The sequence below is a fragment of the Necator americanus genome, chromosome X (genome assembly GCF_031761385.1).
Source record: "Necator americanus strain Aroian chromosome X, whole genome shotgun sequence".
Taxonomy (NCBI): Eukaryota; Metazoa; Nematoda; class Chromadorea; order Rhabditida; family Ancylostomatidae; genus Necator; species Necator americanus.
Genome location: NC_087376.1, coordinates 29,027,983 through 29,054,531, shown reverse-complemented (window position 1 = coordinate 29,054,531; position 26,549 = coordinate 29,027,983). Strand labels below are relative to the sequence as shown.

At 38.8% G+C, this 26,549-nt stretch overlaps 1 protein-coding gene across 3 annotated transcripts in view; it reads left to right on the top strand.

Moving 5' to 3' along the window:
• The window catches only part of RB195_025825 (uncharacterized protein), a gene marked incomplete at both ends in the record, with an annotated part of 37,652 nt that extends 15,370 nt beyond the window's left edge, over positions 1-22,282 (top strand). Inside the window, 26 exons of one of the 3 annotated variants that reach the window (XM_064214132.1) lie at positions 2,389-2,493; positions 4,887-4,977; positions 7,019-7,111; positions 8,318-8,466; positions 11,125-11,322; positions 11,426-11,519; positions 11,616-11,732; positions 12,519-12,659; positions 14,876-14,931; positions 16,281-16,380; positions 16,667-16,758; positions 16,811-16,990; positions 17,044-17,148; positions 17,758-17,847; positions 17,908-18,014; positions 18,078-18,153; positions 18,768-18,875; positions 19,375-19,488; positions 19,754-19,881; positions 19,941-20,026; positions 20,110-20,245; positions 20,297-20,366; positions 20,432-20,587; positions 20,725-20,848; positions 20,933-21,058; positions 22,209-22,282. In XM_064214132.1, the coding sequence (XP_064070012.1) occupies positions 2,389-2,493; positions 4,887-4,977; positions 7,019-7,111; positions 8,318-8,466; positions 11,125-11,322; positions 11,426-11,519; positions 11,616-11,732; positions 12,519-12,659; positions 14,876-14,931; positions 16,281-16,380; positions 16,667-16,758; positions 16,811-16,990; positions 17,044-17,148; positions 17,758-17,847; positions 17,908-18,014; positions 18,078-18,153; positions 18,768-18,875; positions 19,375-19,488; positions 19,754-19,881; positions 19,941-20,026; positions 20,110-20,245; positions 20,297-20,366; positions 20,432-20,587; positions 20,725-20,848; positions 20,933-21,058; positions 22,209-22,282 (2,916 nt within the window). Of the gene's footprint in view, positions 1-2,388; positions 2,494-4,886; positions 4,978-5,185; positions 5,278-6,941; positions 6,958-7,018; positions 7,112-8,317; positions 8,467-11,124; positions 11,323-11,425; positions 11,520-11,615; positions 11,733-12,518; positions 12,660-14,875; positions 14,932-16,280; positions 16,381-16,666; positions 16,759-16,810; positions 16,991-17,043; positions 17,149-17,757; positions 17,848-17,907; positions 18,015-18,077; positions 18,154-18,767; positions 18,876-19,374; positions 19,489-19,753; positions 19,882-19,940; positions 20,027-20,109; positions 20,246-20,296; positions 20,367-20,431; positions 20,588-20,724; positions 20,849-20,932; positions 21,059-22,208 lie in introns of those variants that run through there. The other 2 variants (XM_064214131.1, XM_013453995.2) reach the window with 2 other exon arrangements.
• Between the last annotated feature and the right edge of the window lie 4,267 nt (positions 22,283-26,549).

Below are 26,549 nucleotides of genomic sequence, written 5' to 3'. Positions count from 1 at the left end.
CAAAGGTCTTCATGAAGAATTTAAACATCGGGTCGAAGGTCTTCCTGTAATGTTTCTAATATCGTGTTGGACCTAACTTTTCGTGGCTCAGCTCTAACGGTTGTCGTTAAACCGTATCACATGCGCGGCCGAACTTATTTTACCTTTCTGGCAAATGTATCACCATCTCTAGGATTTGATCGTTGTAGGAGAGAACAAAGATTTCTCCCTTGTCACTTGTGTGAAGCCAAATCTTTTCGATGGAACTTTCAATAACGCTGTCCGCATTTTCTTCCTGTTTGGGGAGCCTTTGGGAGGTTAGGTCTTTGGAGCGTCGAGACAGGAAGAACGATGGTGTTAAGGAGGTGTATAGGTGGCAGATATTCGAGGTTTTCTTCGCTTTATCCTCGATGTTCTTATTCGCTCCACAAGCCACTCGTTTTCTCCTTACCAGCTCCGAGATCAGCTCATTCATCGTGTTCATTTCACATTCACATAGAACTCTAGCGTTCAGGTATATTTGTTCCGTTGAGCGTGAATGAAGCAACAGAAACCAACCTGTTCTTCATGAACATTATCTTTTCTAGGTGAAGACTCCTTTCACGTATTTTATCAAATTCACTCGGAATTCGTTCCCTCTACCTGTTGCTGTTGTAAGCACGATGTCATAAGCGAAACGAAGATTGTACAACTGCTTGCCATCAACTTTCACCCCATTTTGTTCCACGCCATATTCATTTTCCAATTCTCGTTCTCGCGAGTTGCACTGGATATTCCGGATTGTATTGCCTCACTCTGCTGAGTCTCTGTCTTCACATTCTGCCATCATCCCTCATGTACCAAGCAATTAGTAATGAAGAAATATTTTCAAGAATAACTGAAAGTAGACAGCTGCTAAAGGTCCAGCAAATACTCTATTTTGGACTCAACCCCATCAAGGAAAAGATCTAGAGGATTTATTAATGTAACAATTTATTCCTTGTCTATTCACGGTGGTTCAAATATTTTGGAGTGGAAATCACTCATCAACAAGAACTGCAATTCAGTGTAGTTTTTTTTTTCCTAGTACAGTATTTCTTATGTAACCTGGGTGTTTTGCGAGAATCACTAAATAGACAATATTTAAACTGAATTACTCTGCAGTCGTGAGCTCTGGACTTCGTTTTTTTGAGGGGCAGGTAGTGATGTGCGGAAAGCAGATGATGTTCTTCAATGCAGACCAAGACTGATAGCTTAACTGTTGAGGTCGTGCTATGAACAATGCATTGATGGGAAGAGAAGTCCTTTGTTGGCTAGAAATTTGTTGGATCCTTCGCCTAGGCTATCCTCGTTTTGTAAGTTGGGTGTTTGCTTTTGAAATTCCAGATGGCTTAACGTCCGGACCATCATCCTCCGGATTCTACAGAAGCTATTTCTTTCTGTTGTTGTTAAAGAACCATTTCCAAGTAAACCTTTATGTTCTTCGTGGGGAAACAATTCTCACGTTTTGTGAGTACACCCAACACGTACCCTATTTTTCTTTCGGAAGTTCTGCTTAGCATTTTCTGTCAGTCGGATACTCGGTTGTCTTCAAGATGATATCGTTATGTATATTAAGTTATCTGGAATCACTATAATTATACACTGTCTTACTGATCTTATCTTTTTCCCAGTATTCACACGATTTAAGTAGCTCCTTATTTTCCTCAAAAAAGGGAAACTATGGCCAAGATGGCAAAAGTGCTCGAATCATAACAGAACTACATAGATGACGCACTGCTCCTATATATTATGTATTATCATGTACATTTTCCCCTTGAACTTTTCTCATTTCACTTTTTTTCATGTAGTGAAAACGAACGAGTAACGAAATATTTGCTAAGGTTAATAAATAGAGCTCGCAGGCTTTCTTAGCAGTGTGTCGTAACAAACTGACTTGGGTTTTAAATGTTGCGAAGAAGATGGATTTGTCCCATCATTGTAAACACAAAACTTAGAGATTCAATGCAGTGCCCTTTACCCTATTTTCGCAGTTTGTCATCCAAGTAGCACTTTTAGATACATTGAGATATAATTTCCCTCAAAACTATTAAAGTACGTCAACTACATGTTTGTTGTCCGCACACGTGGCGACTATAACAACTGTTGGCTTGGATTTTTCCGTGTATTATTCAGGAACTCTTGGGAAGCATTTTAAATCCCTACTGTTGTCTCCAGATGCATAGACCGTATTAACAAAACAATCATTCTGATGCCTTAGATTAATGGGTTGCGGAAATAGTGTACATCCGGAATAGATCATTTGATCACATTTTAACATCATATAATAAATGTTAACAGACCACGCACACCCGTAAGTAATTTTTTTTTATTAAAAAGACAATAGTGAGAGATATGTGTACGTTGCGTCCCTAATTTACTATCGTTTAGCAGCGGTACAAGAAGGGCGAAATTGTCACCAATCCGGGCGGCATTCGAAAGAAATTTAATGGCAAACAATGGCGCCGACTTTGTTCAAAGGACGGTTGTAATAAGGTAATGTCAGCGTTCTTTTTCGGCCCGTTGTTTCAACATATTGGAGGTGAATCGACGGATTCCTGTTCTTAAATCCTCCCTTGTAGTTTATTTATTTCTTAATTACACACTATCATTTCTTCTAGAATTTGTAACAGTCATTCTGAATTCTCGTGATTCGATCTTCAAAAAATAACTGATCTTTTCACATAAATTAACATGCATAGGAAAAAACCCAGCAAATATCTTACCCATCCGAGGCTTCAAGGATACAAAATCATAGTAAACGATGAGTAGTATTCTTGTTTCGGGAAATCCAATTTTTCGACTTATTTTGTTCAATCTCTTCTGACTATATCGTCGTGATGAGGCCTGACATTCTTCTTCTCGGTGTGGTATGGGGCATTTGATGAATGTTTTCGGGCAATGCAGTGTTTAACGCTACAGTCGAAAAGGCCGGGACACTTTCTTGCGTCCTCCATGAAACTAAATATCAGCTGATTGAGCGTGTTGATAAGTTTGGCGATGTTATTATATTTGAGTAATGTTCACTTGATAGTACTATGATCTTGTTGCTCATGTGAAATGTAAAGACATATATAAATCTTCAGTGGATTTCGTATTGGAAAAAATCAGTTCTTTTTAGCTGGTTTTTTTTGAATAAGCTAATGCTGCCGTTGTTGTTGTTGTTGTACTGCCTTTCCTATCCAATATTAGTAGCTTCAACAATAAGCATCACAATTCTTTCTGATACGGTTATTGTTATTGTGTATATTTGGGCCAACATGTTCACAGTTGATTGTCGTCGCACGATCTGTCGCCAGACACGACATAGATACCTAGCGACCTGACTTGGCGCACCGCATGAAGCATCTTCTCTTTAACATTTTTAATTGAATATAAACTTGTTTGTTTAGTATTCTTACATAGTACAAGCAAGTATACACCGTATCCAGTTCTGACTATCATCACGTGCTCATCAGACGGGATACATCACACGCAACGAACACTCGTTAGATCGATCACCTTCGTCGTAGACACGTACCTTTCACCCAACGTTCTTATTGTTTAGCTCCTTAGCGTGATTTCTTCTGCAAAAGAGGGAAGGAGCCTTCCGTTCCTCTTTCATACAAGAAATAGAAAGAAATCTTGTAAACTTTATCATATGGTCTCTTACCGATGAAGTTGTATATGTTTCATTGCGGTTCTATACGTATAGTCCTAATTAAGGGAAAATAGAAGGAACTAATTGGTAAATCCTTCGAATATGGCAGTTTCTAAATTCTACGTTCTACTATGGAGGTGAACCGCGGACTACGCTTCAGTCATGACCTCTACATTTAGTATTTACGCTGCACACTCTCATCTGAGTGGTCCTCAGTAAAAAATCGAAACAATCCTTCTCTTTTATTTTCGATAGGTTCCTGATTTATTTACTTGCATATATTTTTGAACTTTTTTTAAGTCATTGGTTTCCAAGGCTGAGTTTTTTTCAAATGAATAAATGTATGCAATAATCACCTAGCAAATGGCATACTTATTCCGCTATTGTTTCTGTAAATAACTGGTGATGTTCACTAGTTGTCAGTGATCTCATATGATCCGAATCAGTTTTTTCGCCACAAATGTTCGATCAGGAGTTACATTTCTTCACTTTTTTATTATCGTTCGGAGAAAAGCAGTTGTTGGAACCAAATTTGTCCTAGAAAAATTGGGATGTTTTATTCTTTTTTTTTAATTTTTGAAAGCAAGAGTGTTTTTCTTTTGCATCATATCCTTTCGTTTAGGTTACATTTTTTTCCTTAGATTCTTGTAGGAGACGCTCACGTTTTATGTGGTAGATTGAATAGCATTAACTTTTCAAAGAATATATATATGTACTTACGAAATATTTCTGAACAGTTAATCCTCGAATATTGGTTAACGTGATGATGTATTATCGGGATCTATAGCAATGAAGCGGAATGGTGGAACGTTTTTCTCTTATAATCGATATCTTGTGAAAACCATGTCTATCTTTTTTTTCTCCATGCTGCTCCGTATTCATTTTTGCGTCATTTAGGTAAAAAAAGGTTAATTTAGTGATTTCAGAGTTTATTTAGTTGTAATGTTATGAAGGAAATTAGTTAGTTAGTTAAATTAGCCGTTTAGTTGTACAATCACCGTCGTCGTAAAACTATTCGCGAAGTTCCCAGATATCCCTTCCAATGCAAATATTTTGCCAATACACTCATTGAAATGAAATCTGCTTCATTGTTTTAGCGGCGCAAAATCGCCGTAAAACAACATTACGACGATAGTATGACTCATTTTCCTTCATGTTACATTTTCAAACGTGCTGTTGAACAAAGCGATGAGTTACGGTTCTCAACAATGAAACAGTTCAGACTTTTAGGATGAGGCAATATTTTCAGGAATCGCAACGACGCGGTTATTGTTCACGGCATTTGTCATTGAAAATCAAGCCAGGTCACGTTGAACACACATCACCTACCAGCAGTACTGGTAAGTACTCTTTTCAATGAATATACCTTTTTTGGTTCTTTTCGATTAGTGGGATATGAGCCCCGATGAGCTCATCGAAATCCATTACTTGTCCTGATTATGAAGATCCTGATAAAGATTACATGCAATGTTGCGAGAGCACATGCAAGAAATTTGAACGCCGACGCAATAGGATGAAAAGAAAAACGACTAAGTTTGAATTATTCAGCACAAAATCGAAAACATCAAACATGGAGCGGTGCTTTTTTTCACTCACACACTGCGTTGATGAAGGGTTTTTTTTCCGCTGAGAATAAATAGTTCATTATGCAATTCTCTTCTATCGTAATTGCACTACATAATTCATTGATAAATTATCAATGCTCTTTGCTTCACCAAGAGATCTGACATTTGAACGATTCGCTCCTTCCGGAATATAAACCAATGTATCACCCCTTTTTGCCCAATTTTTACTATACCTGCTCTTGTATACAGTTCTTCTGATAGATTCTTCGAATATGATTTCACAGACATGGTATTTCATTTCTACATTTATAATGACAACAACCATCATGGCGATCATCTAATAAAATGTTGAATCACTCAATGTTTCCTCCTGAAACGTTATTCCAGCATTTAGCAACAGTTGAGGTAGATTTATCCTCTATAGGAAATCACGTCACTAGGTCGGATTAAAAAAAAACAGAAAAAAAAGAAAGTAGGTCGAAAGTCGATTCCGCTACTCTATTTGCTCTCGATGGAAACCGTTTTTCAACATTTCTTGTCTTTTTGTGCTCGACTTTATTTCGCCGGCTTTCCTTCATCTGCTCCTGATCACTATGCCAAGTTGAAGATCTCGCCACAAAATTAATAAATTAAGGAGCACTACGAAAATTGCTCTTGACTGGGAGGAATTTAATCAAAACTATGATCTGCATATAGGGCTTCAGTCCTTCATTGTATCATTTCACCGATGGTTAGCTTGTTGGTGTATACAAAAGCCGAAAGAAACTTCATCATTGTCTCATCAACATTTACTGCCTGGTTAATCCTTATGTCATTTATTGTATGTCAAGTGATAATGTCTTTCTTTCTTTTCTTTTCTATGATGCCAAACCATAATCACGTTCACCTAATAAAATGTTGGATCGCTCATTGATTCTATCAAAGGTGATGTTTCTTCCTGAGACATTCGCAATAGACATTGTAGTTTGGCACGTTGTTTTAAAAATGAGTGTTGGCATCCGACATTTCTCGCGTTTCATTAATTGATGACGAATCTTTTACTTCTTTTCACCACCTTCAACAACAATGCCTGTGCCTGTTTCGGCCGTGTATCCGGGCCCCATTGCTGCTGCACGCTTCGTTCATTGTTCTAACATGATTACTGAAGCAAGATTTCTGCCCATTTTGTTGCTCGACTGATTCATAATGGTCTTAGTGGCCTGACCGCTACCTAGTCATAGTTAGTCTTACAACTTTGTTCTTTTTTTTTTGTTGGGACAAAATTGAGCGTGCTACGTAGTCATGTCATTGTTAAGTCGTAGCAACATTCTTTTTGGTGATTGTGGTACAGTGTTAATTTGAATGTTCACGTGATTAATCAGCAGCGCTGTCGGGCAAACGTGTACTGTATGTACGGTCTGCCGTCCGCCGATCATTAGATGTCATTAAACTTTAAATGATTTGCTGTAGGTGGCTTGATTCATGCCGCATCAGTCAACACATTTCAATTTTGTAGGCAATGACAAACGTACATCAGTCTCTAGGCGCCAATTTCTATTTCCGTAACCACGTGAAATTACCGTATTTTTGACCATCTTTTTTTCTCAAATGTTCTTATTTCTCTTAACGTGGTCCTACTTCGATAGAATTGGAAATTGGAACGGAAGACCAACAGCAAGCATCCAGCATCTCCTGGATTCAAACGTCAAAGTTAAAATTTCTTTCGTTCTTACGACGCGTCTCCATTTTATAAAGAAAGGATGCAATCGTTCCACCGTAATATTTCAGGATCATTATTCGTTTTGCTCCTTGTCACGTGCCAATCTTACTGCTTTAGGTGGAACAAGCATGGATTGGTCTTCACATGAAGGAGAGGAGCGACGAGAGGATAGTGCTGAGGTAGCATCGGCTATCCTAAGAACATCGATTGGTGAGTTACAGGGAGCGATCTTCTCCACAAGATATGTGAAGTCCTACGAACACTATCCAAAAATCATTGACACAAAGAGCTTTCATCTTTGGAGCAGCTTTTCGAGTATTTCGGACTTAAACGAGGCTCAGGCAACCCCTTTTGTTAGGAGGAATACTTAGAAACTGTGAAAATGAGGGACGAGTTAACCGAGAATTTGCAGTTGCCTTTCCGATCAGCATTCTATTATTCCACAGATATCGTGGAGGAACGGCTAAGAATCTTCTTCATTAGCGTTGATAGTTTTTCCACTAACAAAAAGGGACAGAAAAGCTTATGGGGGTGACTGAGCATTTTATTTCACATTTCAGCTCATCAGTACGTTATTTCTGTGGGATGTGGTAGCAGTACCCTTTATAGAACTATTTGAAAATATAACATTTAACTGCATAAACGTTTCCTTCACACAAGGAGTTCTTGTACTAACAACAGTTACAGTAGGGAAGTACTGGTACAGTCAAATTGTGGTGAATGGCCCTTGTAATTCGAAACCGTTGTCATAGTTTTTGTGGTTGGAATAATTTTGTGCTTTATTGGTTGTTAAGTAACTACAACCTTCTAGAAGAGTCAAATAATGTGGAAAAAGATTTTGTTATAAGAAATTTCAAACGTCACAAATGCTCAAAATGGATATCCCAGGCGAAAGTTCTTTTAGACTACCCAACCGGAATACATAAATTTCAAGGTCTTTTCGTTAAGAAACTTCTCACCAAAAAACTAACCGTTTTGTAAAAATAAGTATTTTTCTTAAATTTTGTTTGGAAAGACCCCATTTTCTTTGGAAAGATCTTCAGTCATCAGTTTGTTTTCGTCGGTGGTGCTCCATTCGGGTTGATTGCTGGGATTTATCCCACCTTATTTTTTGAGCAACAGCGGTGACATGACAAGTGCACATAACATATGTTCCACAAGCTTATGATCCCAGTACGTGGATCGGCTCGGAACTATAGCACTGCTGTTCTTTTAGTGTTTCCCGGTATCATCTCCATAGGTCAAATCATAGCAGAACATTTTTCAACATTTTTCAGAACATTTTTTCTTAGGAGCGATACACATTCTACATTTGTTAGGCACTGAAACATTAAAGCTGAGAGAACTCTTGGTTGAATGGTGGCCAATTTGAAAACCATTCTATCTCAAATAATTTAAAGCTTCCCTTTGTTCCAGGACCGCTACCCCGCGATGCTCCAATGACAAGTTCTAGCACGTCTCGCTTCACCGATTCATCGCAACCCCTATTCGGTTCGAAGTTGGGTACTCCGGCGCCGACGGTACCAACCAGCAGGCCAACGACCATCGGTGATCAATTAGCGGAGGTGAGCTGATCGTCAATCACGACCTGACCTCGTCATTTCAACTCAGTTCAAAAACCGTACTATTTATCGTCGATGGATCAGGTTTCGAGAGCAGACTGATCCGAAAATCCGCGGGCTAAGTAGCATAGTACGAGGATCTGGTGAGGAGCCAGCATCTCGGAGCCGACTCACATTGCTTAGCAAACAAATGCATGTAGTATCTGGTGCCAGGACACATTTTCATGTTCCTCACTGAGGCTCCAGCAGTTCTTGAATTTGCTCAACATACGCTCAGTATCACGTCTTTCCTATCGATGTAATTATACTACTCGTCATATTCCTTGCTTCAGACGGATGTTCATAAATACCGATCGTTTGCACTTAACGCTTCTACGATTTCAACATTAAGCAAGTGTTTAAGCGAACTCCGTTTATTCCGTTGCAGAAAATGCAGTAAATGATCATTTTTGCACTAAGCGCGGCTTCATTTAAAGAAACCGAGAACTAAAGCGGTAGTAGAACTGAAAGAACTCAATGTGTTACCCTTAAACGATCTGCAATGTAGTTGAATCGACCGATGGTCGTGTTTTCACATTTAAAGTGACTTTTATTTTGCGCTTCTAGTCACATATCTCAATTATATTCACTGAAAAATTCTTCTGCCTAGAAGCTTCTGTTCTGCTTAGTTGTGAACGACATTCTTAACTGATAGGAATAGGAAGATTCTATGAGATAAGAGTTTCTGAGCATACAGTTGAACATACTTTGACTCTATGCAAATTCATTTGCAAATAGCAAAGTATGTAGTCGTATGCGGTTCATGTTGTTATGTTATACATGGTACAGAATTTTGCACCACGAATTTACTCAATCCTTAATTTTGACTTAACGTAACGTAAAAGCTTGATAGTTATAATGAAGAAAAATGTGAATATCGCCGTACCGCTTAACTGTTTTCATATGAAGTTCTCAGTGCCTTATTTCATTTACTTAGTGGAAAAATTATTCTTTGCCTACCGATTTATAAAATAATAGCTGTGTGCATGGAATAATTGTTACTTTACTTTACTAGGTTACTTAACTTAAAATTATTCTAGAGCTCCTCTTTCATTCCTTATATTGGAAACACCGGTTAGATAATGACACAGCTCCCACTACATTTTTTTTGCGCCACCTCTTCATAATAATCTTATGATGATATTGTTTGTTGTAGCAAAGCTTATCCTTCACTACATTTTTCTTCATTCCAACAGGACAATTCGTTAGTTTGTAACTGCAAAAACTCTATCCGTAGTCATTTTAATTTTGGGTGTGAAGTATTATACCTCACAGAGCCCTCAAGTGATTGCCATTGGTCCTCTTCCGTTGCTCCTCGTCGACCTCGACTTCATTCTTGCTAAAAACATCATTGTCCAGGCACTCTTCGACAGGGGAGGGGGACATATTGCTGAAGTTCATGCATCAGTCTCGAATCTTTACGCAGCTTTCAAGGTTTTCTCAAGTTGAGGACAATGTAACCTGGTAACCTGGTATGGATATTAAATATACAAAGTGAACTTCTGTTTGAACTTTTCGAATCTACTCATCTTCCTTCAAAAAAAATCTTGTGTTGCTTTCGCGCTTGACGACAGGCACTGTTATTCCAACTGTAACGTTTTTGTTCACCTCCGTTGATGAAGTGAAGACTCCGTAGAGGACAGCACTTAGTAAAAAAAGGAAGTGCTTATATAGCGTAAGAAACATTTATCGAGCGTATCCAACAATTACCAGAGAAGAACTATTAGATATTCAGAAGAACAATTAAACTTTGCTCAGCGACAATCTAGTGTTTCTTTGCTGCATCCGCTCATTCCTTTCATAAAATGATATTGAAATAGTGAAAGGAATAGTTGTGGTGAAGCCTCGGCACATTTTTCGAGTGAAATTTCATCTTGAATCAACTTTTAATCAATCCTCTGGGAACTATGTTGCGATTGAAAACTTGATGCTGGAATTCTCTGACAAGTTCATCTAGTTAGCGCCTATTCCCGAGTTCCTATCAAATCATTGTACTTGTTCTAAAAATGACCAAGTACTTAGGTAGAGGGAGAGGCACGGACTGGTAACAACGTAACCTTTCCGTTTTGGTTCACTTTTCTACACGAGCCTCAAAATTCTTCTTATTTGGCGGCGCTTTCACTTTCCTAAGTTTCAGGATACATTTCTATGTGATGTACTTACTTTTATTTAAAATATCTCGTAATCCTTCGATATAACTAGCTCTGTTACGGGAATTTTCGCTGAACTGACTTATTTTTTTTGCGGCGCAAATATGCTACTCCCACCACAACTCCATTTTAACTGGTTTCTCCAGATCTCAGTAGTTAGAAACTCTTCAGAAATAAGTAACTCATGGCAGACTCTACGAGGCTGAGTCGTTTAGGCACCTTGCTAAGCTACGGTACAGTCTCACCTTCTGTCCCACTGGTGTCCCGCCCATTTTTCGCGTGATCCTAGAACACTGCACGTTGCGAACGGCAAAATCAGTTTAAGCCATGAAATCTGTCCATAGGATCTTGCCTCTGATGCCACACGTTCCAATTTTCTTATAACATTTGTGTCTGATTACGGAAACTACTTTCAAGCAAAGAAGGAATCGATCTTCTTCGTCCACGACTGTATCGAAACGCGCTGTTACAGATGGATCGCGCATCGCAAGCGCAAGCTCTGTTGAACCTCAGTCAACTACGGTTTGACTCGTTTCCACAAGTGCATCAACTTCTTCCACTTATGCCAACCGCAAGTGGCCGTCGTGGCGATTTTGCCATGTTGCCGGGCCCTTTTCCATTCAACGCTGCTCTTCTGCACAATTTCGCAGCGCCTTTATTACAACAACAGGTACATTAATTAGTAGTTATGACAGCTTGAAAAAAAACACCCTATTGTGATTAGAAGCAAAATATTATCCTAGTGTAACTAATGGATTCCTTTTTATTTCCAGCTTCTTCAGCAACAGATTAGCGCGCAGCAGGCGAGTCTTAATAACAACAACGTGAAACAGGAGGAGGAGGAAGAAGAGGACGATGAAGATGACAGTTCGTTCAAGTTTGTCTGCAGAGTTAATGTGTTGTCTACACACACGTAGGGACTTGATGTTCAAATGGCCGTGTCAAATAATTTGACATTTTCAGACGTGAGTGTTTGCCGAAAGAGTGACGCTTCCGACGACGATGCGGATCGAGACGACGATCCGAATGGAAATGCAGGTTCGACGGCTGCCGGAAGGCCGCACAACGGGTCTAGTGCTAGTCAGTTAGCAAAGCATTGTTTAACAAAATAGATGACTTCTCGATAATGAAAAGATCCCTTTATTTCCTGGCTCGTAGTGAAAAGAAAACCTTGAAATTTTCGTTACAGTATAGCACTTCTTACTACACATCCTTTGTTCCGTTTTGCACTGTTATCCCTTAGCACTTCGTCTTTCTTTAAACTTCGTTTCTTAAAATTGCTCCATCAAAAAAGTAATTACTCTTTTCCTTATGTTTGGAAAGAATCGGACGTTTATAAGAGCATTCAGAAAAAGGCCATGAAGGATTATAAACGATTTATGAGTAGCGAAGGAAGTATAGGCGCAAATGAATTAGAACAGACGAGTGCAGTTCAAAAAATGCTTAGTAAAAGAGCGAAAAAAGCTTTTTGTTGAGAACTATTTCAGTGTGTTTGCAAGATCTGTGGTTGATTCCACAGTCTCTTGAAATTATCTCTGCACATATAATAGATATATGGATCCTGTATCCGTAAATGATATTATACTCAATCCCTATTCTCCAATTTAAATTCGTTCACTTCAATCGAACGTTTTTCTTTCTTTCGTTTGCAGATTTCTTCAGCAGAGACCTTGGCACTTTGCAAGATCACGTGCTTACATTATCTGGAACCATTCTGAACGGAAAATTTCATTATACGGCAAAAGGGCGAGAACGATGTGCTGACAAAGAGAAAAAAAATTATTTACACGCAACAAATGAAATATGAATAATCAAGAAAACACCGCTCTCACATTTCAAGAAGGACAGAAAATCCATATGTTATAGATTATCAAATTAATGGAAACGGTGATGTGTGTGGTCCAAATGAGACTACCTCCCAACAACAACAACAACAACAACAACAACAACAACAACAACAACAACAACAACAACATCATAGAACCTCCAGCAGCAGTACCCAACGAGGTAAAAATATTGGATTCAGTCTATTCCGGATGAACTATTTGCCAATCTTGTTTATTTACTTTGCTCCTTACTATTTTTAAAGAAATATCTTCTATAACTTCAGCATTTCTTTCCTAGAAATCCTTTTTTAGAAAGCTGCTATGGCCTAATTGTAACCAAGACTGTCTAGAAGCGTTTTCGTAATATCGCTATAATTGACTATTTAGTACTAATGCTTTTTTCTAAATTCAATTCACCAACATTCATGTAATCCCTGATGTAATGTGGTTACATAAAAAAGCCCACAAAATTATATGTATATAATTCTCCCTATATAGCTGCCGCGAAACAACAACTCCAGTATTTTGTGTATTGTAAAATAAGAAATAAGTGAGCCGTCATTTGAGCAACCTCTAATCGGTGCAGGATGATTTGAATAAAAGGGCAGCTTAATTTTGCAATCATGGCATTTCAATGATCCTTACCAAATTTACCGAACTCTAATCAGTAAAACATGGAAGCCGCTCCTAGACTACCAAAATTCTTTGTTGATCACAGGGTTCGAGTGGCAGACTACCAAAAAACGTGGACCGGTCAATACAATTAAAAACATTGTTCTTAGCGACAAAAAAATTCAATTCCGATGAAATAATAAGGTTAATTTATTGTTGACATGATATGCATGAATTACCTACCTATTTTCAAAAAGGAATGTTAGGGATGATTTTGTCATGTCATCTCTGTAGGGAGAGTTCTTATCGCATAGAAAAACAACACTTGCTTTTATCGACTCAAAAATGAACTTCATCAGCTATCAAAAATATTGAGTGACTGTCTTTGGTTATTCTTTTGAAGATCCCATCAACACCTGCATAACTTTTGCACAAGGTAACATACCTATAAACTTCAACACAATTTTCTTTAGCGTTTTTATGAATTAATAATTGATTCTTGTCGTGTGACGGCTCGTTTTCCTTTTCTGTTAAGATTTTGAGATTTGGACTATAGAATTTTTCTTATTCTGCCCATATTCATTCATTGTGTGCGCTCAGTTGTTGAGCACACTTAGAATCCATTTTCTGTGAAAACTTTGATTTGGGCTTTTTAATAATCACTGAGACCTCGGTGCCACTCCATTTGGTCGAAGGGCAATAAAAAATTAAAAATAGTTGAAGAGGCAACGTAAAATCAAGAAAACAGGAAGGCCATTGAGTAACACATGAAATATGAAGTGAAAATATACTTTTTATCGCTTAGAAAATTGGTTACTTCAAGAAGAAAAAGCTCCTGGTGTAAAATCGAAAAAAGTTACAAATTACAGTAATCTCCTCCGGTTTTCTGGGATGCTGACTTTGCTAGTTCACGGAATATCACTCTGTTGATAGAAAATCTAGCAATTATGGGCTTTACGTGGGCGGGTCTATCCTTTTGCCACGCACTATAGATTGCACTCATCTCAGCTCACTAGAATCCCGACCGTACTTGGAACTTGCACTTGGACTCTTCTTAGAGGTATTATATTTTCCTCCACATGAAAATGGTTCGGTAAGCTTGAATTTGCAAAATAAGGGTGCTCAAAGGAACTCAAAGTAAGTAACCACTTCTTGTTCGCGGTAGAGTGCAAGAGGATTGTAAGACGAGGAAAATTTCAAACTTTGCATGGGCATGTTTTGCTTATTTTCATGGGAGCACGTCTTTGCAGAGTAATAGTGCTTATGATTCAGCTATCCCAAAACGATTTAAAAGTACTCCACCTAATTATGTAGTGTCCATCGTTCTCATGCAATAATACATTCCAGTGCATATCTTGATACCAAGGTAATTTTTTCAAGTGCTCGCTAAAAAATTTTCAAATTCAATATCCAGAGCAAAGAACAGTGCAATAAAATGTTCTGTTTTTCAGTATTACCTTTTTAATAGAGGTACAAGAAAGGAAATCTGATGAATGCGGAAGTCCTTATCTTTAGAAGAAATTCTTAAGAATTGCAAAGCAACGTTGTAGAGAAGCTATTTTGCTAAAGCTATGTATTCATTGAATGCTAAAAGCAATGGATGCGTTGATGTATTTGTTCATGGTGCATGCACTGATGAATCCGATTATTGTTTTCTTCACCTCATTTATCTCTTATTTCAAGTTTCTGAATAGTATGATTATTGTAATATGCAAAAACAACCATATAACAGCACAGTGTTGTTAGCATTCAGCACAGAATTAAAGTTTATGGTGACGTTTACAGGTGCATTGACACAATCTTCGAAGCAGACGTCACGTACTGCAAAGGTCGAGCAGAGTGTAAGCTTTTCTATCTACTACACCTTTATTATCTTCATAAATTTAGATCTAGAAGCGGGAAATTTGTTTCACCTTCAAATCATGTTGAGAACTCTAGTCCAAGATTTGATAGAAAATCTATAATACATAGCCTTTTTTTCCAAATGTTTTCCTGCAAAATCTGCTTATCTCTCTTCATTTTTTTGAAATTTTCATTTGTCCTCAAATTTCCTTTAAATCACTAGTATATGGAAAAACACTTCTTTTGGAGAAAAGGTAAAGAACACAGTGCTTCCCCGACATAAAAAAGGGAGAAAAAAAACCAAAGTCTTCGACCTCTCGTTGAAACTTTCTATATAAGATAAGATGGTGACCAAAAAAAGGTGCACATGCTACATGTGCGAATTTTTATTCCGTAATAAAATCTTCAAGGTTCCAACCTTAGAACTCCAAGTGTTATGTACATATTTCATTCTCCGAAACACATAAATGAAGTAGATATTTGTAGATAAAATTTTGCAAGATAATCAGTGGTTATAAAACACACATAAAAATACAAATAATGCCAGTCGGGTTAAGACATTGAGAAAGGCTCTTAACATTTTTCCAACCTAAATGTCGCTTAAAGCAAAATTGAACCTTATTGTCAAACTCTAAATTATTCCTTGACCGTCGAACAATTTCGAAATCACTTCAATTCATTAACTTTTGAATTTGAATTTTTTTCTTAAACATGTTAAAACGTATTAGTGCTTAAGGTGTAGATGATTTATTTTGACGAGAACCATTTTGTGTGTTGCATACCTCATACGGAAGGTTCAAAAAGACAATCAAAGAAGATTTTGCTTTAACTATTACCGTAAGTAATTATATACAGTTGTGGGGGAAGCTTAAAACAGAATAATATCTCATTTTGAATATCAGGTATATAGAAGATTTGTTAGAACGACAAACAGACACTTCGAATTGCATTTCTAGTAACTCTCAACTTTGTTATCATCCAGAAAATATAGACATTTTTTTGAGTACTGCAAATGCACAATAAAAACTCAGGATAAAAATGGTTGGGAAAATTCTTTGATCTCCGTTGTTGGTGCAACGACTAGCATATGGAGCATCTCAACTGCGCTTAAATTCGCGGTTGTCCACCACTCTTTGTTAATTTTTTTTTTTAAAACGGGATTGAGTCGATTTGTTGTTTTCTCCTCTCAGGCATAACTTTTAGAATCTCTCACGGTGCCTGATGTAGTGTGCAGGATTCTGGTTTATAATAAAGCATATCGGTTTCTAAAACCATAGATTAGAATGTTTCATTTTGTGAAAAAAAGCGTTGGATTGCACATATAAGTCTACTCGAATTCATTTTGCAGTGGATATCTGCGAAAGCGATGGACGGCTCGCTGACGCCCCCACTTCAAGTCGGCCGTGAAACACCTGTCAGTGATATTATGGGCGTCTACGTCAAGAGTGGTACGGTAAATTGTTGCTGATTTAATACATCTCCGTAATATTCGTGACAAATACGATAAGTAAAGAATAGAGTTAATATTGGTAGTAAATGCTATGTTGAAAAAGTTGGCAGGTTGTGAATGTCCTGTTTTTAACCGTTCAAGTCGTTAACATTTCTGTGCACTTATACTGAACTGCTCAATTATGTATTACAATAAGTATACTTCTAAACAATTGAATAGTAAAGGTTTTTGTAAGGGAGGTTTTCCGTGCAGACCTTCCCAAAGAGGAATAGCTGAAATTTCAGAATTTGAAGGTGCAGGCGACGATCATAACGAGCAGCCTCCGTCTATTGAATGTGTAAAAGAGAAGAATCACAAGAAGTCAAAATCGGAAAAGGTATGCGATCCGTCGAACTGATTTAGCATGGGGATTTCTACTCCTGTTTCAGAGCCGTGAGCACATTCGACGACCGATGAACGCATTCATGATTTTCTCGAAGCGACATCGTCCAGTGGTCCATAGTAAGTATCCGAATCGCGATAATAGGACTGTCTCGAAAATTCTCGGCGAATGGTGGTATGCATTGGGTGCTGACGAGAAGCAGCAATATCACAAACTTGCGACACAGGTATCGTGATATTTATCTGAAAATGTGACTTGGGAATATAGCTATTCTTATAGGTGAAAGAAGCTCACTTCAAGGCTCATCCTGATTGGAAATGGTGTGCGAAGGATAAGAAGGCAAGACCGGATGAGGCTCACATGGAAACGCCGAAGTCAGAAAAGGTGGTGTTAGGCGTATGCGAAATGATTGCTTTATTATTTTAATCCGATTTCGAGGGCGTGATGTACTAAAGTAGGCAGCTGATAGTTGCTAGATAGTTGATGCGCGCATTCTTGAAATACATCACATACAGAAATAATTATTCTTGGATATCTAACATCAATATATTCTTCGGAATTCTCGACTTAAGGGCAGAGCTTCAAGAAAGTGACGATGTTGGGATTTCTGTGGGCAAACATCGAGTTCTGGTTGTAGATTACGAATATTATCGTGGCCTCGCTCAAATCCCACGAACCCTGCTGAAAAACCGCCTTGGTTCTTACGAGGTATGCGCCACTCTCGTACACAGCCCGGTTCCCTCGACAGCCTACTCATTGAACTTATTTGAATGGGATGCTGAGCAGACCTCATTGATCTTCGGCTCGCTCGTGGATGCGGCACGTGCGCAGGCGTGGTTGCGCGTTCTCGCGTATCTTGCAGGAGCAAATGCCGTTTTTCATGACAATTAGGAAAAACTGAGCGGGGTCAGAGTCGTAATCTATACCCCAAACCCTACATTTGTCCACAAAGACCCTTTAAAGTTGCATCAAATAGCTAATGTTATTGTTCAGTCATTCGAGTTCGATTTTAAAGCGTCCGATGAGATGGCTGCTGCGTGCATGGAAGGCAGCGACAACGATATTTTCAGCCCTACTACACCAGTAAGCAACTAGTTAATTCTGTCATCTATTAGTACAATTGATATAAAACTATTATTTGAGACGCTTCCTCGGCCAACACCTTTGCGTGGAGATGGTATCGATATAGGTCTTGAATCACCAATTATGAGCCCTACAGTTGCTGGACTTCCCACTTTTGTCCCACCCAGGTTCGTCAACTGATTTCTGTTTTGTATTTGCTTTGTAACGAAAAAAAATATTCGGGAGTTCAGCATAAGCATTCCATCATCACCGTTGGTGAGCTCAGCATTCGACCTAAGCATCCTTCAGAAAGCTGTCGGTGGACAGGTACCATATATTATGCATACTTTTCCAGTATCAGAATTCAAAAGAAACAATGGAAGCATTTCTATCACTCTCAGGAATTTATTGAATACCAAATATTAACTATCACGACATTTCATGATTTTCAAGCTTCAAACGACTATCATTATTTTAGTTTTGTTGAACAAATAAATGAACATTGTAATTGAACAGAAGGCAAATAAAAGAACCACATAATAATAAACAAGTAATTTTTGTAGCATGTGGAAATTGGTGAGTAACGTGACCTTCCCTATTTTAAAAACAGTTTCCTTAGTTTCTAACTGATTATGTGGATTCCTGTAACCCAGTACTACGGATATAATTCTAATCTTAACGAAGGGAGAGGAAAACTGAATTTCATTGGTACCTGATCAGCAGCGGTTATTACTGTCAAACTTTGTAGAATTTCTGACAAGTCATTTCAGACTGAGAATCCTTGTAGAAGACAACAGTAGTTCTTTCTTTTAAGATTACTCTGACTAAAATGAATATGAATTCCTAGTTGATCTAGTAGCTCCGTAAGTACTGTTGACTGCTGACTAATTGAAAACTATTGCAAATTCCTTCCAAACAGTTTCCCTAGATAAACGTTCCAGCTCCCACAGATACGGCCACCATCGCGATTCCTTACACCACCTACGATTGGAACCATATCACCGATGCCATCAGCTGCTGTCTCACCAAATCTCTACAATTTTTGTGTGGTACGTAACTAGTTACTTTAATCTTATGTTCATGTATTTAAAAGCTCAAAAGTGGTTTAAAGACATCATCCCACAAGTCTGAGGTGGTGCAGATTTCAGGTGGAGTATTCTTATAAGGGATAGTAGATTATGGAGAGAAGCGTGATTCGGTCCATTTCTTCCTAATTGCCGTAAAAAACGGCTCGGAACATGCGGCGCCGCACAAGGCTAGCGCGCTCCAATCGAACTCCTTGTAGGAAGTAACGCGCCGGAACGCCTGAAGTCGCATCTTCCGGGCCGTTTTTTCCGGCAATTAGGAAGAAATGGACGGAATCACCCTTCTCTCCATAATCTACTATCCCTTATAAGAATACTCCACTTGAAATCCGTACCACCTCAGATTCGTGGAGTGATGCCTTTAAGTGAAGTTCTAGTGATCTTTGGCAAGTGTAGACTCGTTTCGAGAAGCTTTGCCTCCTCATTCTACCATTAGTCACAAAAGTAAATGTGCATTTTGCAGCCGTCTCCGAGCGCAAACTTCCTGCAAGGACTATGTTCTCCTGTTCTCAACGACTATTCATCACCGATGACAGCCCCGCAACGAATGTCGCCGATGAGCCCGATGTGGATAAAGGTATTCTTAAATATCACGTTATAATATGAAAATAGATTTTATACAGTAGTGGATGTCTTTCTCCAAAAAGATATCTAAAAAGAATTGGATCAGTTATGGTTAACTAGTTATGCAGCTACTGTGCTACGTCATCTAGTTGATAATAGCGAGTCTCGTAACTCATAGAATTACTACCGTCGCTGGCAGTAGAGATCGTGAGTGATAGTGGTTGCCCACCGCCGTCAAATGTACTTATTCGTTATAAAAAGATAGTGGAAATATTCAGAGTGCTCCCGCACTTGTGAGTCCACGATCAGGAGACTCAGCATTCGCATTCCCACAGCCAAAATCCAACGCCGCATCGGATCAAACATTGCCCATCATTCGTGAGAAGAGTGAAATGACAGATCTGAAGTATGTCCATAGCTAATTTGACGCTTACACTTGAATAGGATTTTCGGAAACCTCCTTAGGTCGAGCAACACTGCGAGAGGACAGAGAACCAGTCAGGAGCCGTTCGTTCTCATGCCTACACCTGCTCAGCGAGGTGTGGCCAAAGGTGCGTATGAACGTTTCTAATGATATTGTTTCATACGGTAGAGCAAAATCAATAATCAGTCAATGATTTAATGGCAATTCCAGGACAGAAGCGGGCTTTGAACATGAGTGAAGTAGAAGATGACACGGATTCGTTGACTGATCTTGGTCCAAGAAGCAGTGACAGTCGCCCCAACGCTCTCAAAAAATTCTTCAAACGTTCTGACGAAACGATGGACAGGTAAAGGTAATAATCCTAACACTGAGAGAAATCTCATTATGTTTCTTTAAGAGTGCTGGATCAAGTTGATTTTCAAAATAAATTCGCAAAGCTACCGGAATTCGCTATCGATCAACTTAAGGTGATGCAATATTACGGTATACCCTCTTTCTGCGCTGAATCACTACAGGATGATCGCATTTTCAGAACGGGAAACCTGGAAGTTTACCTTCCACACCGTCGAAACTGATACGGAATCTAATGGAGAAAGTGCGCGATTCTCCAGGGAACACGCCACTTGCTGCAAACACTTGTGCTGGTGTATTTTTTGGCCCCACTTTCAACAACACGTCGCCTGACCTGGTTAATCATTTTCTGATGATTTTTAGATCTAAACAACAAAGATGAATCCCTCAAAACACTAACAAAACAACGCTGCATTGTTGTCTCTCTAAATGGAGATCTATTTCAACTGAATGATTTCAAGAAAGCTTATTTAGATGACCGCTGAGGATATTATTCCGTGCAGTCCTCTTGACGAGAAAAGCGCTAGCAAAAGACTACTAGAACAACGTCGCTTTCTTGTATGTCAGTTGCTAGAAACCGCTGGATTGTTTCCATCATGTAAGTTGCGTAAATTGAACAAAATATTGTTCGCTGACATAATTACAATAGTTCATTCTTGCTCCTTAACTGTTACTGTTCTAGCCCAAGAAACGACTGCTTTTCAACTAATGCATAACAAAGTTTTCCCGAGTAAGCAGAGCCTCATCCTAAAAATTCGTGAAGTTCGCCAGAAAATCATGAATGCAGTGAAACATGTCGACTCCTCGGGTAGGTCTTTTAAAGCTAGTCAGGATGTGGGGAGAATTCCACATCAAAAGCAGTAGGTAAGGGTAAGTAGTAAGCAAAAGATATGCTTCTATCTATCTACGCTTATATCGATTAACTACCTTCGTACAAAATGACTATATTCTTAAGATCCCTCCGGTGTTCTGAAGTATTGTAGGAGAAGCCACCTCAAACGAGGCGGTAACGATCTCCTTGATTCACTAGTGGAAATTTCCTGTAGTTAAAAATTGACTATGAAGCAGGTTTTCTTATTTTCCAGGTCTCCGTAATGGTTGTGTATTGTTGGATCAAAGCGACATGAAGCACAGACAATTGCGAAAGCGGCTGCGCTCGAAGCGGCGCGGTGCGGTCGGGATCGTGTAAGGATCCTCGCTACCGCCTCCCATCTCTGCAGTTCCCCATGGTCCCACCTCGATTCCAACCGCCGTCTCTACCGCGCTGCTTCGAGCCCAGCCGCTTTCGCAACTATTGGTGCTTCATGTCGTTTTAACCCAACTGTATACGTCCATACGTTTTTTTTTTGAACATCCTCTATAAAGTGCTACTATCAGAGCAAAAAACGTTTGGCTGCCCGCGCGGCTGTGAACTCTGGAGGGCAGCCTTTTGTAATGATGGAGTTCTAGTTGACTGCAGAGTGTTCTCAAAGGCAGTGTAGCATTGACGATGTTGAGATCTCTCCGGGAGTAGATACGGTCAGAGGTTTAGATTACTAGTATGAGCGTGTTCGCGCTCGATTTTCCCTAATCGTCCTGAAAAATGGCGTGGGAGATAGCATTACTGTACGAATTTTCCTACGAAACACCTTACGACGCTCCACCGATGTACACGTGCCGCATCTGCAAGCAAACGACCGATAGTCAATAGAATTTCTGCAGCAGGTTATCCAAGTGAAACCAATAGATGGACAGCTGAGAGAAAGGCGCGTGTACAAAGGTGGTCTCATGAGGTGGTTCGTAGAAAAATTCGTACAAGGAGCCTAATTCCTACGCCGCTTTCACGACGATTAATGAGAATTGAACGTGAACACGCATATACTCGTAATCTTCACTCCTGACATTATCTTACTCCGAAGACATCCCCACATCGTCAATTTCGTGGTGTACTGCCTTTAAGGAAGGTCACTTTTTTGCAGAGTCGATGAAAGACAGCTGCTCGCGTAATTCCATCAATGCATTCGCACGCACATGCAACGTAAGCGAGTCGTAGTTGCATGCGTGACGTCAACATCATCATCATGTTGGTACTCGTATTATACTTGTACGTAATACATAGTTCGTATGTGTTGTTAGCGTCGTATCTCGTGCATCTCCAGATGTATAACGTAATCTATGTCATTTAGGGTGTTACACCCATTTCTGCTAACTCGTAATTAAGTACATAACCAAGTAAACTCCCTCTAACTCCTGTCCTCCTCTTCTTTTCTCCCGTTTGTCGGCAGTTTTCATCTGTAGTTAGATTCGTATACATATATGTAAATGAAACATTATTAGTTAATCATTATCCATGTCTAATCATTTTCTTCTTTTCTTTTTATCTTTCTTTCCTTGACTTTTTCTTTTCATTTTCATTCTTATGCAACGCTTAGTCAGTGTTCGGAGTATGTTGCAGCGCCTTTGAGTGTTTATGTCATATGACGTCATATTGTGTTTGTCTCGTGACGTCACACACTCGCCGGTATGATTTCGGTTCTCACAATTTTTTTTAAACTATTAATATTTAAGGATGTATTGTTGAACCTGTGCGATTCGATCGTTGTCATAGCCTCGCGTAGTACGTTTAGGTATTTGCACTGTTGTGTGCTTATAATTCAAAATTCTATTCTACGGTATTTCTCCTACTGGTGACCATGCGAAGCGTGCTTTCTCGCGCTTTCTGTGTGGTGTGAATATCGCGTCTTCGGAGCTGTAGCAACTTTTTTGAACAATTTGTTACTGTATTTTTTTCTTATGTATATTGCATCGTTTGATGATCAGATGTGAACGATTTCACACACGGGTACAAATGCACCGTTTTCCTCCTTTTTTTTTTACCCAAACAAAACCGAAGCATGTAAACTTGTGCAGTTCACAACAACTAATTGAAATGTCGTCATATTCAAAATACTGTCGGTGCATTTGTCAAACGGGCAGCTTTTCGTTTTTTACTTCACATACCTTAAACAATGTCAGGCTAGATTGATTGATGATCGTAATTACTATTTCTGAAGATGGTCCTTTACCGTAGTGTAATCATACTAAAATTAAAAATTAACTGACAAACAACATCTAGCTTATTTAATATCAGTAGACGTTGTTCAGCGATTGATTTGGGGGTTTATTAAGTATGCCATTGCTCTTTAATATATGGGAACTATGGGCTTCCCTCTAGACCGGTCCTCTTCTTCATGGATCCGTCAAAAATAAAGTTACCGTTCTAGTACTAAACGCTGTAAAACTTGGCAATTTTCTATTATTCGTCGTTATTATTATACGGTGCGAAAATCTTTTAATTTGCAGCATTTCGTTGATTGAAGCTCTAAGACATAAATCTTTACAAAACAAAGCAGCACGGAAATAATTGCTTTACAAAGCATAGTTGCCTCATCAGTTATCATTTCAAAAAGTGTGTAATTCGTGCATATCCTGTGATTCGAACGACTTCTTATAGCTGTTTAGACTCCGCCCCTTCTCCGTACTTCTCAGTCTATCCGTCTAGTTCTATAAGTCGGCAATATGTTTTTTCTTACTACCTGTACACGCTTACGATTTCGTGGGACACGTGTTTTTTTTAAATCGATCAGCAACATCGATTGGGTTGCTTTATGGAATCGTGAGCGTTGTTGTGTTGTTGCCGTAAACGGTGTATTGTATATTAATCGATTCTATTTTCCCTCCTTCCTTCTCTCTCAGCTATTCTCATTTATTACTAACCGATGTGATCTACCGTAATACGGTGGCATATTCAGGTCTGCAAGGTCCCGGTTCATATTTTAGAAAAATGTTATAACGTAGTCGAGTTTAACGCCATAATTTCTCATTTTTTTTTTGTTTTTTTATAATTATTATTATTTGCTGAGGTTCGCAGAGTTCTCTTTGCTACGTGGCTTACCAGTCATAATGTATTTTGTTAGCATTTGCTGTCGTCCTATTTATTTCTTTTCGCGTGGAAATTGGCACGCATTCTAGAAACCCCACTTTATTAGAGTCGATGTCTGTGATTTCGCTTAATAATAAATCAATACAATAAATTTTTGGATAGTTTGTAAGGAGCAATCTACTAAAAGAATAATAAATTTACAATACATTTGAGAAGGTCATAGTCACGTACATTCTTACACACCACGCAATTTTGTAGAGCTATTCCTTTCCAGAAATCAGTCCTTGAAAGAATGTTCCATGCTGGAACTTTGTGAAACCATCGTGTAATGGAAGTGTAATAGTCAGTAATAGTGTAAAGTGTAATATAAAGAAAATGTTAGAAATAAGACACAATTTGAAATTTTGTTTCTGAGGCTCAGCTAGTTGAATACATTTCATTTGAAGGTTAGTCTGGAAAATTTAAATAGTTGAGAACGGGAAATATCCAATAGCAATAAAGTTAAAGGATAAAGTTTCTGGCGTTAATCAATCCGCTTGGGATGCGCCCCACGTTCACATCAATTCGGAACCGTTTGAGGTTTACGAACGTGTAACTCGCCTATACAATGACTTCCGGTGGCTAGCCGATGTCTCAAGTCAGTGTTTTTATCCTCCCAAACAAGTTTGGTACCAATTTATCGAGGGATGAAAGGCTTGGTGAGCACTAGGGCGGATTCGAACCTCCGATCGATAGCGTAGGAAGCGGAACCTCTAACCGCTACACTACACCCGCCCTCTCAATAGCAATATGACATTAATTTCCCTGTATCTAACTCCATACTCTCTTCTAAGCAGAGAGAAGAAACTTTTAGTCTAATTCTGAAGTTATCTTTATCATCTACGCGTAAATTTCTTTATAATGCATAAAATCGGATGTTCCTGTACGTCACCTCCTTGCGGAGTCGCGACGTCGTCGAAATGGCTGAGAAGAGTTCGAGAATTCAACCGATATCGCTTCTCTATCGTGAAAATGCCTAAGAGGCAATGATACACATTCAAAAAGTCTAACGATGATTCTGGACTCTCGATCTAGGAACGTCTTTAGTTCTGAGTACTACAGGAGAATAACTTTCCCTTGTAGACAGTTTGTTACACAGATGGTGAATGTCCTAGAACAGCGCTCTTTGTAGGATACACGTGGTAATAGTAATTTTTACATCTAATTTTTTCTCTCAGGTTCCCCTCTTCTATATATTCTATATTTTATAGCAGGTTCAGTTGATTTCAGAAGTGAAATTTCCCTGGAAACCTCCTCCGGAGCTAACGCAAAAGAATCAAAGCACAAGAGAATTGAGAAAGAGAAGAGAATGAAGAAAGATGGAATACTTCGGGAATAGACAACATATGTGCTCTTCTAATTTTATATTGCTGCCATGTTGTGAAGGATACGAGCTCTAGGTTTCTAAGTGGAACCCTTTTCCTGATTGTCAGATAAAATAGCCTGAAAATCCTTTGTTAGACCAAAAAATTAACTTTGTTGCCAACAGCTGTAAACGTAGAAGTATAATTTTTTTTACAAAAGTTATTGTAGAGAACATTGATCCTATTTTTAAAAAAATGTAGGAATCAGTTGTGCGCAACATACTCCGTTCAAGGGAAGTCTGTTAGGTTAGTAACTGATCCAGAGATGACACCACAACCGTGTCAAATCTTACGTTCACTGTGTATACGAAAGCTAGCTGTAAAAATGAGATTTGGTTAATGAAAAAAGGTCCTAGAAGTGAGCGAAATAACATCATCTAGTTAATGGAGCCTACGATCAAAACGAATCCGAGAAGTTCGGGTAGCTTTGTGGAAGAGGCTTTGTGGAATTCTTTGACTTCTCTAAAGAATTGCTGCGCAGCCTAAATTCCAAAAACGGGATTTTTTCTGAAATCTGATTGTGGTTAGTATGTGTGAAATCCGAAATGTATGTAACTAATCGATATAAAACAATACAGTACTTGCAACATGAGTTTCTTTCAAAGTATTCACTTTTCCACATAGTTATTTCCAGTGTATCTTCCATTTGTACGTTCCTAGCACACGGATAGTTCTCAGTGAAGGGATAAATGTAAGTGATGCCATGTTTAACAAGACCTACAACGCTCCACGCCTCTTCAATCCATTTCCCCCTTGAAAGAATATTATTTGAATAAGGGAGGACCTTATCTTTGCAGCGTTCTTTCCTTACATTACATACCTAGGATCTCCCATAACAAATCCTCATTTACCACTGTTTACTCTCATTTATTGTTAAAGGTCGCTACAGTTACGGGGTATCAGCCTGACTGTGATCCAGCACAGAAAACAGAAATCGTCCTGGCTCATCTCGATTAATTATAATCCACTTTATTGAACAGCTCAGCAAAAAGATC